At 40.9% G+C, this 18,256-nt stretch overlaps 1 protein-coding gene across 2 annotated transcripts in view; it reads left to right on the forward strand.

Moving 5' to 3' along the window:
* The window catches only part of LIPM (lipase family member M), a 30,513-nt gene that overhangs the window by 10,126 nt on the left and 2,131 nt on the right, over positions 1–18,256 (forward strand). Inside the window, exons 2-9 of one of the 2 annotated variants that reach the window (XM_013983531.3) lie at positions 826–931; positions 4,499–4,616; positions 9,344–9,542; positions 10,396–10,505; positions 11,728–11,864; positions 12,002–12,148; positions 13,998–14,069; positions 15,359–15,430. In XM_013983531.3, coding sequence (XP_013838985.1) covers positions 826–931; positions 4,499–4,616; positions 9,344–9,542; positions 10,396–10,505; positions 11,728–11,864; positions 12,002–12,148; positions 13,998–14,069; positions 15,359–15,430 — 961 coding nt within the window. Of the gene's footprint in view, positions 1–587; positions 932–4,498; positions 4,617–9,343; positions 9,543–10,395; positions 10,506–11,727; positions 11,865–12,001; positions 12,149–13,997; positions 14,070–15,358; positions 15,431–18,256 lie in introns of those variants that run through there. The other variant, XM_001928440.5, reaches the window with a different exon arrangement.

Below are 18,256 nucleotides of genomic sequence, written 5' to 3' on the forward strand. Positions count from 1 at the left end.
ATATTAGTAGGCTAAGGAATTGCTCACATTGCCACAGTTGATTGACCTGGGCATTTTGTTCATGAACGTAACTAGGCTGCAACTTATTTTATTTGTTGCAGATGGTTTAATTACCAGGTGCCCACCAATTAATCTCTCAACCATTAACTAGTGATTACAAGCCCAAATAAAATTTTTGTCAGTGTCTATTTATTTGAGCTAGCTAGAGAGAGCCTACATATGGAAGATTCATTTTCTTCCAATCAATGTTCTCCCCCATCACTAAAAGTAAAAGATGTCCTAAAAATTTTTGACATTTTAAGTAAAAATACTTACCACTACATTAATCTCCAACCAAAGGACAGTAGTCATCAAAGCCCCAGAATGTGACTCTAGAAGGTTGTTTCCTGCAGAATTCATGGCTTTCTACCTATCCAAGAAAGATAAGAATAAGGAATAAAAAGAAAATGATGCTCCCTATGGTCTGTATTACCTGATGATGAACAGAGATTTTATGGACTGTATCATATGCACATAACTCCAGGTTGCATCAAAGGAAGTTCTACACATCAAGTTGTGTGAGGGAGTGGGAGGAGCCGGATGGTATTGGCACATCCTCATGGTGTTCTCGTCCTACTTAGTGTCCTTTCATTCCTCTCCACCAAGCTTGTTCAATTTGCTTCAGAATTGGGGGAAGAAATTACAGCTGGGAAATGCATGAACGAGTTTTTAAAACCTACAGGTTCTTCTGACTTTAGAATCAGTTGTTATATTGCCAGGTAAAGGTAAATGCAGATGTTGGACCATGTCAAAAATCTTGTCAAGAGAGTGGATTGTTTCATACAGAAATGAGATGTGGCTTCTGATTCTGGTGGCGTACTTGTTCCAGAGAAATGTGAATTCAGGACACATGCCTACTATAGCTGTGGACCCAGAAGCATTCATGAATATTGTAAGTTGAGATTTTTCCATGTTTTGGGGGAAATGAAGTGCCTTACATGCTGTTATTTGCATCTGTGTATTATCTGCATTATATCTATATACAGTGGGATTTCTGCTGGCAAAATAGTCATAAACTTACATATTGTACTAGAAAGAACTCTAAACTGGGAGTGAGTAGACCTGGGCTCACTGTGAACAAATTCAGTCCATTTAGGTGAGTGACTTAATCTCTTTGAGCTTTAGACACAATTTAAGTTTTAATTGAATCCTTAGGTTCATTTTACAAGTAGTTAAATCACTGCAATATCTTGGGCCAAGTTCAGACCCATGATTATCTCCATTTTGTCTGGGCTTTTTATTCTTTTCCTATTTTTTCCAATATTAGAAAGGTGTTAGACCTCACCTCTTATGATCAGGACAGTCAATTCCAGTAACACTCTGTGCCGTTTTAACCTAATTAATCCTGGTTTGGACTGATAACTCTGTTGACTGGCAGTAAAAGGACCCTTATGAATACTAGAGAGGGCCTCCTGTGAATAAAGTTCATGAATGATGTGATGTATCTAGATGCCCCAGACAGTTATTTTTGGCTTCCTTTCACATTTTTAGTTGAGTTTTAACAATGTCCATCATGTAGCGATACTTATCCCATAGTAGACGTTGTGATGAAAGCTACAGAGATGCTATTTTACTTCATCTTCATTGCTCTTTGCAGTAAATAGGACCATCCCCATTTTTATAATCGAGGAGCTGAGATTAAAGGAGTTAAGCAACTCACATCAGGCCACACCCCTGGTGGGTGGTGAAGCTACAATTTACATCCGGGCCTGCCCCAACACAAAGCTCATAATTGCAACCTCGATGCAAAAAACCCTCCCAGGGGAGGAGAGGCTACTTCAGGTTGAATAAGATGGTGGTGTATAGTGTTCATGTGCCATAGACTTAGTATAGATTTCACCTGCCTGTTTCCAGAATTGAGACAGTTTTTACAGACACCTACTTGAATGAATTCTAAAATTCTGACAGGCCATGGTAATATTCTGAATCTACAAGAATGCCCAGTATCAGGTTTCTTTTGACCATTCCAATGATTGACTGTCTCTTGATGGTTATCAGATAGTCAACCAATTGGTATAGGTCCTTAAGAGCCATCCTTGTGGCCCTAAGCAGTTCCTGTACAGATTCTTCTGGGTTGTGGAGTGAAAGGCATCTCTTTAGTTTCAGGTAGAGCCAGTCTCCCAGGGCCTCACCCACTGGGTGTGCCTGGCATCTAAACACTGTTGGGGCTTCAGGAGCCCTAAGACTAAAATCCATTGAAATGAACTCTGCTATTGAGCAGTTATCCAAGGAGAGGCAGAGTGAAATAGAAAGGTTGTCAACTCACTCCTAGAAATTAAATCAAATAGAATAAAAGTGCTCCAGAGTCTGAATGGGTTCAACTCTGTGTGCTAATCTATATGGATATAATTTATCCTATATTGTGGTATACAACTGGCCTCATTCATGTATTTTTCTAGCTCATGTTAACTGAGCAGCTATTAGACCCCTGATACTGTGCTATGCACTGAGGTGACACAGGGATCTAAACCCTGACTTCATGGAGTTTACAATCCAGCAGGGATAATAGCCACTCAATTACCAATCACAAGAGCAGTGAAATTAAAGAAGGAAACCTAAAATAGGGGGGAACCTATTCAGGGAATTAATGAAATTTTTTCTGAAGAAAGGTTTCCTAACCAGAAGCCTGAAAGATGAATAGGAGTTACATGACAGGGGTGATTTTTTAATTATAGTAGTAGCCAGCACTCATTGAGTCCCTACCATGTGCCAGCTAATCTGGTTGGTGTTATATGTGCATTATCTTTTTACATTCCTTGCCATGAGCCCATGGAGCATAAACCATTGTTGCACCTAATTCACAGATGAATAAACTGAAGAATAGGGGCAGGTTAACTAAATTTCCTAAGATCATTTATGTATTAGTGCTAGAGCCAGGTTTTAAAAACTCAGGTGGAAGTTCTCCTTGTGGCACAGTGGAAACAAACCAGATTAGTATCCATGAGGATGCAGGTTCGATCCCTGGCCTTGCTCAGTGGGTCAAGGATCCGGGGTTGCCCTGAGCTGTAGTGTAGATCACAGACATGGCTTGGCTCTGGTGTTGCTGTGGCTGTGGTGTAGGCCAGCGGCTACAGCTCTGATTCAACCCCTAGCCTGGGAACTTCCATATGTCACAGGTATGGCCCTAAAAAAGCAAAATAGAAATAAAAATAAAAATAAAAAATAAAAAAATAAAAACTCAGTTGGTGTGATCCCAGGGTCTTTCTCTTAACTATTATGCCCTTTTGTCTATATACTACCCTGAGTATTGGCACCTAGATTTCTTATCTCTTGTTCCTCTAAAATCAGTATCTAATAGGAGTTCCCTTATGGTGCAGCAGGTTAAAGATGTGTCATTGTTACCGCTCAGTTTTGGGTTGCTGCTGTAATGTGAGTTCAATCCTTGGCCCAGGAACTTCCACATGTGGGTGCAGCCAAAAAGAAAAAACAAAAAAAAACCCAAACAAACAGCAACTGATAGAAGTAATTCCCTTCTGTAAGCAATGACAGTGGTCAGAAACTTGGGAGATTTCTGCAGCTTTCTATTTTACAAAGAGTTTCTATGGGTAACAACTGTATAGAGTAGGGGTCCTTAACTAGGGGTCCATATATAGGGAATGAGACGCCCCTGAAAGTGCATAAGTTGTCCACATGTATATCCCTATTTACAGTTTTCCTCAAACTCACTGAGGGATCCTTACCCTAAAATGTTACAAACTTACGGTCTGCCCTCTGTGACTGTGGAACTCACCGGTACAGAGCATTGATGTATTAGCCCATCTTATGTAAGGGACTTGACAGTCCTCCCATGTTGGTACCCATGGCGGGGGAGGCAGGGTCCTGGAGTAAACCCCCTTCAGATACTGAAGAACCACTGTTCTGCTCTTGAGTCTGTGGTTTGAAACCTTAGGAATACTTGGCCCAGGAGTCCGCATAACCTGTCCTGAGACAACAGCCCCATTGGCTGCATTAGAACTACCTGACCCCTGGCCCATAGTTGGGTTCGAGAATATTTACATTTAGGTGCCCCAGATGTTCCTGACATATGCCAAGGTTTTGGAATCAGAGCTCTTGTCCAGTGGTTCTCAAATGTTAGAGTGCATCGAAATTTCCTAAAGAGTTTATTAAGACACAAACTGCTGGGCCCCAGCCTCAGAGGTCTTGATTCATTAGGTTTGGGCGGAAACTGATCATTCTGTATTTCTACCAAGTGCTCAAGTGATGGCAGGCTCTTGGTTCAGGGCCCGCACTTTAAGAACTACCCTTCTAGTCCAATCTCTGCATTAAAGATGAAAATGAGAACTGAAGAAGGTTGGCTAATTTTTTTTTTTTAACAATAACATAATTATCTAGAGAAAAGAAAGGAATTTCTTGTCTATCTCTTTCAGCATCAAGGAATCTGTTTTTTACTTTTGGATCATTGAGAATGTAACTATGCAGAACCTAACACACACACAAATCATTTGTGCTTTTTCCATAGAGCGAAATCATCCAACACAAAGGCTATCCCTGTGAGGAGTATGAAGTTGCAACAGAAGATGGATATATCCTTTCTGTTAACAGGATTCCACAAGGCCTTGTGCAACATAAAAAGACAGGTATGATTCACCCTACGTCACTCCAGCATGGCGGTCTTCCCTAACATAAAGACTTCCTTGGGATTTGAGTGTGTAGAAGGGAGGCTGGGATCCTTGTACAGACTGGGCCCATTGTTCTGGCCAAAAGGTGGCTTCAGTTCCTCTGTTATCCCCATCACCACTGCCCCACCCCTGATTGTCTCAAATAAACATAGTGTTTGCTTTTAAAAGCCCCTCAAGAAAAGTTCATTTCTTTGGAGTTCCCCTATGGTGCAGTGCATTAAGGATCCAGCATCTCTGTGGCAGCTCTGATTTGATCCTTGGCCTGGAAACTTGCATATGCTTCAGGTGCAGTGAAAGAAAGAAAGAAAGAAAGAAAGAAAGAAAGAAAGAAAGAAAGAAAGAAAGAAAGAAAGAAAGAAAGAAAGAAAGACAGAAAGAAAGAAAGACAGAAAGAAAGACAGACAGACAGACAGAAAGAAAGAAAGAAAGAAAGAAAGAAAGAAAGGAGGGAGGGAGGGAGGGAGGGAGGAAAGGAAGGAAGGAAGGAAGAAAGAAAGAGGGAGGGAGGGAGGGAAGGAAGGAAGGAAGAAAGGGAGAGAGAGATAAGAAAGAAAGAAAGAAAGAAAGAAAGAAAGAAAGAAAGAAAGAAAAAGAAAGAAAGAAAGAAAGAAAAAGAAAGGAAGGAAGGAAGGAAAGAAAGAAAGAGAGAAAGAAAGAAAGAAAGAAAGAGAGAAAGAAAGAAAATTTAATTTCTTGATCCCTTCCAGAACTTCCATTCCCCAAACCTTTGCTATATAGATATTCTAAAATATCCACAGATGATCTCTTAAACAGACCACTCCAACCCTTGCTCATGAAGAGTGAAAACTCCAACCTGTAATCTGGCACCCACACTAGCACACTCTATTATCCCCATCCAAACAGCCCTTTAAATATTTAGATGTTGTCCAGCTTTTTACTGAAGCCTTTCAAAGAATTGGGCACTATAAGCACATCTTGAATTTTTGGTACATATTTCCATAGTTTATATAAAAAAGGGGGATTTTTTTTTCCTGTGGGATTTTCAGCTATTGTTGTATTTTTAAAAACTCACCTTCATTACTAATAAAAGTGTGCCTATTCCTCTTCCCTTTGGCTCTATTCCTTTTACTACTCTAGCTATGTGTGTATAGCAGCAGCTATATTACCTGACATGAGTACAGGTCATGCAATTTCTTATTGTCTTCTTTCTATATGCCAGGTATGATGCTAAGTGCTTTATTTGCATTAGTCCTATTTAAGTTTCACAATAGTCCTAATAAATTGCCACTTGCAGAAGTTAAGGAACTTGCCCAGAAAGTCTATGCTAGTACTTGCTAGTATATTGCAAAACCTGCACTCAAATTAAGATCTGTCTGCCAGCCTAGCCCATGTTCTAACTAGGACCAGAAAATGATGAGTGAATATTACTGAGCTTTGGTGGAAAGAAACTTCACAGTTTAACTTCATTCAATTTAAATTTGTGCAGCTTCTTGAAAACCAGCTTTTTTAACACCAGCTGAACAGCTGTGCTCTCTATATATCCAGCATGTTCACATCTCAGTGCCTTTGAATTTACAGGTCTCCCTCTGGACCACTGTTTCATCAGATATCTATGCAGTTAGCCCTGCCTCTTCTTTTAGGCCCTCTCTATCACATTCTTCTCCTGACCACCCTATTCAGATTAGCAACCCCTTGCCAACTATTGAGATCTAGCCCTTATCCTTCTTACTTTTCCTTATAGCATTTAACAACCTGGTATGATGGATATTTGCTTATTTTTTTTTTATTATCTGTCTCTCCCAACCAGATTGTAAACTCAGGAACTATATAAATTTATTCAAAGCTTAAACTAGTTCCTTAAAAAAGTGCCAAGCACTTGGCAGGTGCCAATATATATATGTGGAATGAGTTAGTGAATTTTCTATAAATGAATGAATAGCCTGGAGACACACAGAGAACTTTTTCACTAAATCTAGAGGGTATCAGCAAGCCACGGTTCTTTCAAACAATGGAGAGACTGTGACACTTTGTAAGCTTAGGGGTCACCTGTAGCACCTGTACATGGATGGAGTTGTTTTCTCACGTCCTGTTTGTTTAGACTCTTTGCTCATTGCCCAGGCACTTGGAGTTCAAGGTGTCAGCCTTTTGGGTCCAGTCAGTGCGGAATACTCCCCTCTAGTGGCTGAGGTTGTTCCTGCAGCTCCCAATGGCCTCTAAGGAAGAAATCTCTGAGCAATGAAGGGAAAAAAGTTTTCTCACCATCTCTTCAAAAAGAGAGCCAATGAAATTCATACTGAAAACAATTGAAATATATCTATAAGCTTGTGACAAAAGCCTTTTTAAATTTTCGTTTTATCAGATAATTTTTTTAGCATCAAATATTTACACCAAAAGGGAAAAGTATTTATATCCTCGGGAATGACAGCTCTTTATGAATAGCACTTTTACACTCACCTGCTGTTGTAGTGTAAATGAAAGTCCATGACTCTAGGGTATATGTGAAATGAAATAAATCATTTATAAGCCAGTTGTCTCACAAGGTGAACCACCAGTACAAACCGTACTGTACTGCTAAGGAGCACCAAGCTGTCCCCAACCGTGGGAAATGTCCTTCAGGATTGCAAAAACGAGCACTGACCACTTTAGTTTGATCACCTTATGCTGTGGTCACCTCCTTGAGAGCTAAGAGGATGAACTCAATAACCAGACACAAAGGAAAACCTTAAATAACTCTGAGTTCCTTTCTCCCAGTCCTGCACTAGCAACCCTCCTGTTCTCTCCCCAGAGGGATAAAATGAGGCAAACAGAATTCATGAAGATTACCCAGATGCTGGATTAGTTTGTTGTAGAAAGGCCCTTGTCCTATACAGTGGCCCCATATGAACTGAGATCTCTGAATAGTAGGCGCTGCTTCTTATAAGAGGTCGGGCATTTCTGTTTGGCAACATTAATTTTTATCACTTTGTTAAGGCAGAATCTGCTGTTGTTCTACCATAAAGTTAATATTTTTTCCTCTGTAATTAGTAAAGAATTTGAGAGGTGCTACTTTCAGGATATGTAAATATCTCTTCAAACTTTTACTCACTAATTTTAGCATCTATTGATGAGTTTATAACATCATCAAGCTTTCTGTATTTACTACTTGGTATTATACAGTAAATAAGAGCTTTTCATTCTCCTCTTATTATTTCTTCATTTTTTATTGACATCAGTGTTGACTTGTGCATTTTTCTTTTTCTTTCTTTCTTTTTTTTTTTTTGGTCTTTTTGCCATATCTTGGGCTGCTCCCATGGCATATGGAGGTTCCCAGGCTAGGGGTCGAATTGGAGCTGTAGCCACAGGCCTACACCACAGCCACAGCAGTGTGTGATCCGAGCTGCGTCTGCGACCTACACCACAGCTCACGGCAACGCCGGATCCTTAACCCACTGAGCAGGGCCAGGGATCAAACCTACATCCTCTTGGACACTGTGTTGGGTTCTTAATCTGCTGAACCACAGTGGGAACTCCGACTTGTGCATTTTTCAAATTTATTTAATAGGATATAATTTATACCATCATTGTTCATTCCGATGCTCAAACTTTCCCATGTTTGAACATGGGAAGCTTCTTCAATCTAGCTTGTAGGTCCTTTTGACATGAAAGGTTCCTAACTGGAGTTCCCACTGTGGTTCAGCGGGTTAAGAACCCAACACAGTGTCCAAGAGGATGTAGGTTTGATCCCTGGCCCTGCTCAGTGGGTTAAGGATCCAACACTGCTGCAAGTTGCATTGTAGGTCACAGATGCAGGCCGGATACCATGTTGCTGTGGCTGTGGCTATGGCATAGGCCGGCAGCTGCAGCTCCAATTTGCCTCCCAGACTGGGAACTTCCATGTGCCGCAGATGTGGCACTAAAAAGAAAAAAAAAATTATATATTAAGTTTATATTACACATTAATTTTATGTTACTAGAATACATTATATAGTATACATTATATATGTTATAATATGAATATATACAGACACTGTCATAGTTATAAAATATATACATAATATATTAACATAGGATAAGAAATTCTTATTAACATACACAGTTATGATTATGACATATAATTGTCTTAATCTTTATACTATACTGTCTCCTGGGGCACTTCTAATATCCTCTGGAGTGCCCAAAGTCTACTACTACTAATAACTACACAAAAACAACAACAGAAGCCAAACTTTATTGATTCTTTCTCTGTGCCAGGCATTGTGCCATCTGCTCCTCGTGCACTATTTTATTTAATCATAACAAAAATACCATTTTTTTTTTTTGGTCTTTTTGCTATTTCTTGGGCCGCTCCCGTGGCATATGGGGGTTCCCAGGCTAGGGGTCGAATCGGAGCCGCAGCCACCGGCCTACGCCAGAGCCACAGCAACGCAGGATCCGAACCATGTCTGCGACCTACACCACAGCTCACGGCAACGCCGGATCTTTAATCCACTGAGCAAGGGCAGGTTCATGGTTCCTGGTTGGATTCGTTAACCACTGCGCCACGACGGGAACTCCACAAAAATACCATTTTTTTCACGAGGAAATCAAGGCACAGAAAGTTTAAGCAACTGGCCAGGATAATCAAGCTAGCAATCAGCTGAATCAAGATGTAAACACAGGTTTGTCTAACCTGAAAGCCTTCAAACATTAAGGGATGACAGGAAGTGCAGAACATTTCACGCAGTTGAAATTCGCTTTTTTTGTAGGTCCCAGGCCTGTGGTGTTACTGCAGCATGGCCTGTTTGGAGCTGCTAGCAACTGGATTTCCAACCTGCCCAACAACAGCCTGGGCTTCATTCTGGCAGATGCTGGTTTTGATGTGTGGATGGGGAATAGCAGGGGAAACACCTGGTCTCGGAAACACAAGACCCTCTCCATAGACCAAGATGAGTTCTGGGCTTTCAGGTATACGAAAATCTTGAGAGTAGAGGCCGACATGGAGGTTTGGGGGAGAACTGAGTAAAAATATATGGCTTCTGGTATGTGGATAATTTACTTTGGTTGGCTTATCAATATCCTAACATAATATCCCCCAGTTGTCTTAATTAACTGGTGATTCTTCTGGGGCAGGTAAATTGGGTTCCCCAATTTGAAGCTTGGTCTAGCAAATGGGATGAGAACGGTGGTTGGTGTTTGGTGATTGAGGCTGAAAGGGCAGGAGCATAGGTCCATTTCTTGCAGGTGGATATCCTGGGACTAACTCTTCCATGAGTGATGATAAGGACTAGTAGCCCCAGAAGGAAAGAAGACCAAGGCGGTATTAAAGATAAAAGGGCAGCCAATACACCTCAGGGACCATCAATTTCAATAACACCTCTCTCCCACTCTTACAAACGTTTCTAATGTTTTTATTTAATTTATCTATTGATATTCACCTTGTTCTTTATCCATTTCACCAGAGAAGGGCTCCTACAGCATCTTTAACATTTTTCATATAAATGAATCTGCATGGCCCTGTGCTGTTCTATTAATAGACTAGCAGGACAGACACCTCCAGCAGGAGGTGGATTGTGTGCTCAGTAAATGTTCCTTGAAGATGATTATTGCTCTATGGTAACATCTAGAGAAAACAGCAGTTTGCTAACAGCCTGTGACCCCCGAGGCACCCATGCATCACAGGTTTGAAACAAGTGTTATGAGGGGCACAGTAACAAGTTGTTGGGGTGACAACTCGAGGGCTTGCTTGTATACCCCAGGGGCTGCTTTTGTTCATTTCTGATTATAATCTTTCATATTATTTTGTCTTTTCCCCTTGTAGTTATGACGAGATGGCTAGGTTTGACCTTCCTGCAGTCATAAACTTTATTTTGCAGAAAACAGGTCAGGAAAAGATCTATTATGTCGGCTATTCACAGGGCACCACCATAGGTAGGTTTCACAAAAAGCAGGTTTGTATACACAGAAGAAATGTGGGCATATGGCATGCAGCTCTGCCTCAGATCTGTCATCACACACTTCTCTCAGATCTGGCCTGCTCCTCTTCAGGGTCACGAGATTCTAGTTACTCTGTGCCCACCTCTCCTACAACCTACAAATATCAACTTAGAGAGTGTATAGACGCTCTCGAAATAAACACACAGTGCCTCAAATATAATGACCACGCCCTGGCTGTGTGGGATAGCCTTTTTCTCCCAAAGTCTCCAAAGAGAGCATCCCTGTACAGTGGGAATTCAGGGATTCGGTCTCTATCTTACAGATATAGACACTCAGGCACAGACTGACTTAACCAGGGTCCCAGACCTAATCTGTGGCAAAAATAGGAGTTGAAATCCTGTTCACTAGACAACTAATCGACTAGATTTAAGTTACAATCTGGGTTTCAGAAAAGTCAGAGATCAAGGAAAACCAGCAAAACTCTGCTGCCTCAATACCCATGATGTTACAGAACATGCTTGCTATCGATAACCAATTTCTTTAATTTTCAATGTCTTTCACAGTAGAGATGTATCGAAAATATCTCATAAGTGTCTGAGAATTAAATAAGAACCATGAAAGTTTCCCGCAAAATGTCTAACATATAGTTGTTACCTCTCAGTTTACATGTATTTTCTCAAAGTCCATCTTATTGGACTGAGTAATTTAATCCAATAATTCAATGAGAACCTAGTCCTGGACAGCAAGTATACTAGACATTAGAGGGAACACAGAGGAATTATTGCTTCTGCTATTTTTCTCCATCAAGGGACTTATAATTTCACAGGCAAGTTAAAACACAATTACATGGGAGTTCCTGTTGTGGCTCAACAGTAAGAAACCTGACTGGTATCCTTGAGGATGTGGGTTCAATCCCTGGCCTTGCTCAGTGGGTTAAGGATCCAGTGTTGCCATGAGCTGTGGTGTAGGTTGCAGACGTGGCTTGGATCTTGAGTTGCTATGGCTGTGGTGTAAGCCAGCAGCTGCAGCTAAGCTTCGATCCCTAGCCTGGGAACACACTATGTCTTGGGTGCAGCCCTAAAAAGAAAAAAAAAACAAAAACAAAAACCCATAATTACATGTAATTGCTGAAATATCTTGGTGATAGTAAAATAAGCATTTTCTTTATTAGTTCTAGAATATTCAATATCCATGTTGACGTATTTTTTCTTTGCAGGTTTTATTGCCTTTTCGACCATGCCAGAGCTGGCTCAGAAAATAAAAACGTATTTTGCTTTAGCACCCATAGCAACCATTAAATATGCAAAAAGCCCTGGGGCCAAATTTTTGTTGCTGCCAGATATGATGATCAAGGTATGCCACTCCTCAGAAAGTTCCTCCTCTAAGCACAAGAGTCTTCCAGCCGAATTTGCTTAAGACATACACATTTAAATTAAAGCCACTTCTTTTTGACTATCATGTCATGACTACTCCATTTCATACTTTCACAGGGATTGTTTGGCAAAAAAGAATTTCTGTACCAGACCAGATTTCTCAGACAGTTTGTTATTTACCTTTGTGGCCAAGTGGTTCTCGATCAGATTTGTAGCAACATCATGTTACTCCTTGGAGGATTTAATGCGAACAATATGAATATGGTAAGTGGGAGCCTAGTAAATTCTCAGTCTTCCAAAGCAAAGCTCTGAATTATCAGTCTCCTCCTGGAGGGTGAGCTAACTCCAGGGAAAACTTGAAGAAGTGCTGTACTCCAAGTAATACCATTTGCCTCAAATCTTAATCATATGCAGAAAACGCTTCAACGTGGGCTGGGTCAAGGTTAACATGAGGGCATAATTTCATAGGTTAAAGATGGAAGGGGTCTGAAAGCAGGCTTACTGCAGTGAATCAACAGATGGAAAAAAAAAAAAAGTGATTAGAACCCAGAAGTCAAAAGAGAAAACTGCCATGCACCTTCCAACCCTTCTTTTTACTTGGGTCCTTCAGGTCTGTAGTTCAAGTCTTTTGATAGGCTGTCAGGAAGTTTCTGTTTGGCTTCGGCATCAGCCACCAGCTAGTAGATGTCACAGTGGGTTCTTCAGGAAGCACACTCGTGTGCAGAATGAGTTGAGGCTATGCCCTTGGAATAACATCAAGAGAAGGGAAGGAAACAGGATTTGGTAGATTTAAAAAGTTCAGTTGTGACGCAGTTGAACCTAAAGGGATCTATGAAAATGGGATGAGCCTTCAGAGTTGCCCCGGGTTAGCATGAGAGGGCTGGATTTTTATACCCCCACATCAACTAGTCATTTATGTTTTGTTTTATTTTGTTTTGTTTTGTTTTTAGGGCCACACCTGCACCATATGGAGGTTCCCAGGCTAGGGGTTGAATCCAAGCCATAGCCGCTGGCCTACACCGCAGTCATAGCAATGCCAGATCCAAGTATTGTCTGTGATCTACACCACAGCTCACACCAACACAGGATCCTTAACCCAATGAGAGAGGCCAGGGATCAAATCTGCGTCCTCATGGATGCTAGTCAGATTCATTTCCACTTAGTCATTATGGGAACACCTCAACTAGTCATTTAATGCAAACAACACCAGTTATGGGGACACACTGGGCAAGGCAACTCTTTGCACAGGGAACAATCTCCTAAGGAGGCCAGATAGCGGAAGGCAGTGACCAACAGCTGGAGAAGCATGCTTTTAATTCCTGAAGATTTTTTCCCCTTTTTTTATTAATAATATGGTTACTAGCTACCATTGATAAGCATTTCATTTATTATATGCCAGGTACTCCCTGTAACAACCCTATGAGACAGATATTATCAATATTCCACTTTACAGATTACTAACCTAAGATTTAGTGGATTAAGTAATGCTCCCAATTTTGCCTAAAAACTAAATAGTAGAGATGAGATTTGAATACAGGTCCAGTTCTAGAGCCCTCAGTCTTTTATTTATTTTTTGTTCCAAGTTCGTGACATGTACTATAACAAGTAAAGCAAAGAAGGGAGATAGGAGTATTGGGAGTTTTAATTCAATTTAATTTTTTTTCTTTTCTTTTCTGGCCATGCTGAGGAATATGAAGTTCCCAGGGGGTGGTGGATCTAAACAGAATCACAGCTGCAACTTATACCACAGCTGCCACAACACGGGATCCTTAACCACTGTCCCTGGCTGGGCATCAAACCTGTGCCTCAGCAGTGACCCAAGCCACTGCAGAGACAACACCTGATCCTTAACCTGATGCATCTAAGAAAGTTTTCTAGAAGACAAAGTCCAATGTCTAATGAGAAATTTTCTCAAATGAAAATATAGGTGCACAGGGATACATTCAGCAGCATTTTTATTTACGTGCATGTGTGTATGCTCTGTCATGGATAACTTTGGATACTTTAGTAATATTCTTATTTCTCAGTCTGATACTCTGGAGGTTCTGTCCTGACAAAGTGCACGTGTTGTGAGTTTTTCTACGTCCCACAAACTACTCGTGCTTTGTTACAGAGCCGAGTAAATGTCTATGTCGCTCACACTCCTGCTGGAACATCTGTGCAAAATATCTTACACTGGAGCCAGGTAAGGACACTCAATTTGTAGTCTTTTTCACAGGTCTTTGTGCATTTTGTCTGGAATAGCCAAAGGTTGCCCTTTGGACAGCCCACAAGGTAATTTCACGTTTATTCCAAGATAACATGTGATTCTATCAATGGTCTTTCAACTGTGAATTTGATCTAGAACATTGAAACTTTTCAGGATATGGGTGGAAAGGATTAGCCCTAGAACAACTTTAGTGGACCTTAAAAGTGTAAATGCAGATAGTTTAAGTTAGACCTTTCTCTGACTCTAACCTCTTCAAAGATGAGGCTGGGGATTGTGTTTCCACCTTCTCCTTTCCGCTCTTCTAGAAAAACAGCATGGTCAAGGAGTAATAAAAATTGCAAAGGTGACCTAATAACCCAAGGAGGTTTTCCTAGGAGTCCTTTGCGCCACAGAATTCACCTGCAGTCACAGGAGAGAAAGTCCTAATTAACCAGTCACAGGAACTGTCTCTAGGCACAGAGGGGTGGGGCTGAGGTAAAACAGAGTTAGTTCAAGGACAATGTGACTGCTAATTATTCTTCCACGTTGGAAGAAGCACTGAAGCTAATACTGCTTCTTATAGATGATGCTATAGAGAGACCCAGATTAGCTCTGGAAATAAAGATGGATATAAGACAGAAAGCTAGAGCATTACTGACCTTAGATTCTCACCTGCTAAAAACACCACTTTGTTAAATAAAATAAAACTGGAGGCTTTTAACTCGAGCAAAGGTTTTAATAGTCATGATGGCACTTATAAATCATAAATGTTGGTCTTAACTCTTTTTCTAACAATTTAGAGCCTAGTCAAATTGTTCTTCAAAGGTCATCGCCATATTTTAGTAGGGGAGAAAGACAGAGAGAGAGAGAGGGAGAGAGAGAGAAAGACAGAGAGAGATGAGGTCGGTGTGAGAATTCTAAGTTGGATTAAATGTTGGTCAGCTTCACCCAGAATCACCACATTGTAGAACTCCAGGGGGCGCTCTCCCATTGTAGCCTATGAAGTTGTGCCGGACATCAACTTCCATGGCCTGCGGTGGGAATACACTTTCTTTCTGGAGTTGCATAACATGGTGGTTTTAAATATTTCTAAAGCTCGTTTTTCTCCCTCAAAATACTTTTTCTTGGTTTTTCTCTCCATTAGGCTATCCTAACACTGAACAGAAGAGCAGCCTCAGCCTTTCTCTCGGCTTTCCTCCGCAGACTTGCTAGCACATTTTCACCCCTCCTCCCACCCTTACCCAGTGACACATTTGAATGCCATGTAAATTTTTGTTTCCTTTTAGGCAGTGAATTCTGGGGAACTCCGGGCATTTGACTGGGGCAGCGAGACTAAAAATCTGGAGAAAAGCAATCAGGTAAGAAAATCAAATACCATCTGCTGAAAATGTATCCTTCTGAAATGTGTGAGAGAGAAGGTATAATGGCAGCTTATTCTGGAAATAGGAATAAAATACAAGAATTCAAAGAGAAAGTAATTCTGGTTAGACTGCATTTGAAAATGGAAAATTTCAAAGATTTGTCAAGAGTGGTAAGTAAATTAATAAGTAAATTTTATAAAAGCTTTTATAATGCAGTAGGATGGATAACTTTTCTGATGAGGCTGTCTCTGTGAACAAGGCACTGTTCCATGAACAAATCTTCTTAGAAGGAAGATGGAGTAGCCTTAGAGAAGGGAAAGGTATAGTCTGTGCTGGCTTCTAGAAGGATCTTTTGAAGATAAAACAAAAACAAAAAACACAGGAATGAGGATGGCAGGGATGAGATTGGTTCATGGCATAGTAAAAAGAGTATTAAAAGACAAGTAAGAATTACTGTATTAGCTTTGCCTCTATACTACAAACTTGTGTCATCATGGCTAGGCTGCTTTGATTCTTCAGGACTCGATTTCTTTCTCTTTAAGAGAAAAATTATTGAACTAGATCATCCTTAAGAGTTCTCCCAGGTCACACTTTTAAGGACTCTGTAATTTGCCAGTGAAAAATATGAAAGAAAAATATCACCCCAAAACATGCGTATGTGTAAATTACATTGTGGATTAAAATTAAAAAAAAAAAAAGTTGTGGAGAATTAGAAGTGGATATTATACTTTTTAGGGGCACAAAACCTCCACAGATGATTATGGGTTAGCTTGTGTGTGAATGTAAATGACTATTGACCACAGGAACATAAAGCTGCAGGGAGCAGAGCACTTGTATGCAAATCTTTGAAAATCTTGCATGGTACTTAACATCTGCTTTGGTACCTCAATCAAGATATAAAAGGCCAAGAAATTGGACAGACCATGTAGCTCCCCTGAAGAGCAAGCTCTTAATCATACGTCAGCTATTTGTTTTAGATTCATCTGCATTGTTTCCTAAAATAAGTCTTTTTTTAGTTTATTTTTTATTTTTGTCTTTTTAGGGCTGCCACCATGGCATATGGAGGTTCCCAGGCTAGCGGTTGAATCAGAGCTGCAGCTGCCAGCCTATGCCACAGCCATAGCAATGCCAGATCTAAGCTGTGTCTGCAACCTACACCACAGCTCACGGCAACGCCAGATCCTTAATCCACTGAGCAAGGCCAGGGATCAAACCCGCAATCTCGTGGATACTAGTCAGATTCGTTTCTGCTGAGCCACAACGGGAACTCTATTTCCTAACATGTGTCTTTAGAGAAAGTATCCCAGTTCCAAGATAGATTTAATTTAGCAATGTTTGACGTCATGTTTTAGAGAGAAAGTGACATGTGCAGAGTAGGTACCAGAAAATGGTCATTAGAAGAAAGAGAAACATACATACAAAAAGCTGTCGTAGAATCACAGAGCCTTAGAGCTAGACCTGACATTTGGTTCAGTCTTTTCAACTGTTAGATGAGAAAAGCATATTCCTAACTCCATAGAATATTCTAACTTTGATATCTAAGTTACTTATAAAAGATAGGTCTGATCACCAAATTCCCATGTGTTTGTGTGAAGGGGTATTTCCCCACAGCAACAAGCAATTCTCCAACACCAGCTGGGTACAGTATAGTTTAACTCAATTCTGGCGATATGCACTTGGGGATAGCGTCCTTCCCACAGGTTGTGGGCTCAGTCCCACAAGACTGTCCTCCAACTGGCATGTCAGCTGCAAGCCCAGGTTGTCACCTGGGCATTTGACTGACTGGCTATAAATCAGAGTTTCCCATGACCCCCTTCTCAGTTTTGACTAATTTGCTAGGTTGGCTCACAGACTTCAGAAGAATGTTTTACTTACTAGATTATCAGTCTAGTATGAAAGGATGTAACTCAGGAGCAGCTGGATGGAAGAGATGTGCAGAGTGAGGGAAGGGGCACTGAGTTTCATGCCCTCTCCCTGTGTGTCACTCTCCCCACATGTTCACGTGTTCACCAACCTGGAAGTTCTGACCCCCATCCTTTTGAGTTTTTATGGAGGCTTCATTACATACTACATCTAATTGAATCATTGGCCGTTGGCACTTGAACTTAATCTTCAGCCCACCTCCCCTCCTTGGAGGTCCGGGATGGGACTGAAAGTTCCAATCCTCTAGTCACTTGCTTGGCTCTACTTCTGGAACTCCCACCTGGCCCCAAAAGTCACCTCATTAACATAACAAAACACACCTTGATGGCTCCTCTCACTTAGGAAATCCCGAGGGTTTTAGGAGCTCTGTACCAGGTCCGTGAATAAAGAACACATACATGTGTCTTCCTGTAACTCGCAGTATCAGATGCTATAACTTAAAATTCTTAAAAGCCACAAAGTGAAATAAGAACTGCTGGGACAAGAACCCCAGCTCCAGGGTGGATTTTCTGAGTGAGAAATGGACCTCAACATTTCTGTAGAAAATTCTGGGTGCTGATTAACTTCAAGGGCTCCCAGCCAGCCAGCCTGATCTAGCAATTCTGTTTGAATAAGGAAGTCTTAAAGAATTAGGAAACCTAGGTACCCTTCTTTGGGTGATGAGAGACTGGATCAGGGATCTAATTTTTATCTCCTTTTGGTTCGAACTGCCTGAGTTCCAGGGCCATTGACGTCCCCACGGTTATAGAGACCCAGTCAAGCTGGCTGTACCCCAATGGCTTTCTATTAGGACAGAAAATGCCCTTGAACACCAAAGCCCTTCTCAGCGGATTCTATCCTCTTCTCTTTCTCTGTGGACTATCTCCAAATCTAACCTCATGGAACTTTGTGAAATTATCA

The sequence above is a fragment of the Sus scrofa genome, chromosome 14 (genome assembly GCF_054392235.1).
Source record: "Sus scrofa isolate SSC_HxYL_T2T_F1_AM1 chromosome 14, Sscrofa_HxYL_maternal_Yorkshire_Landrace_v2.0, whole genome shotgun sequence".
Classification (NCBI taxonomy): Eukaryota; Metazoa; Chordata; class Mammalia; order Artiodactyla; family Suidae; genus Sus; species Sus scrofa.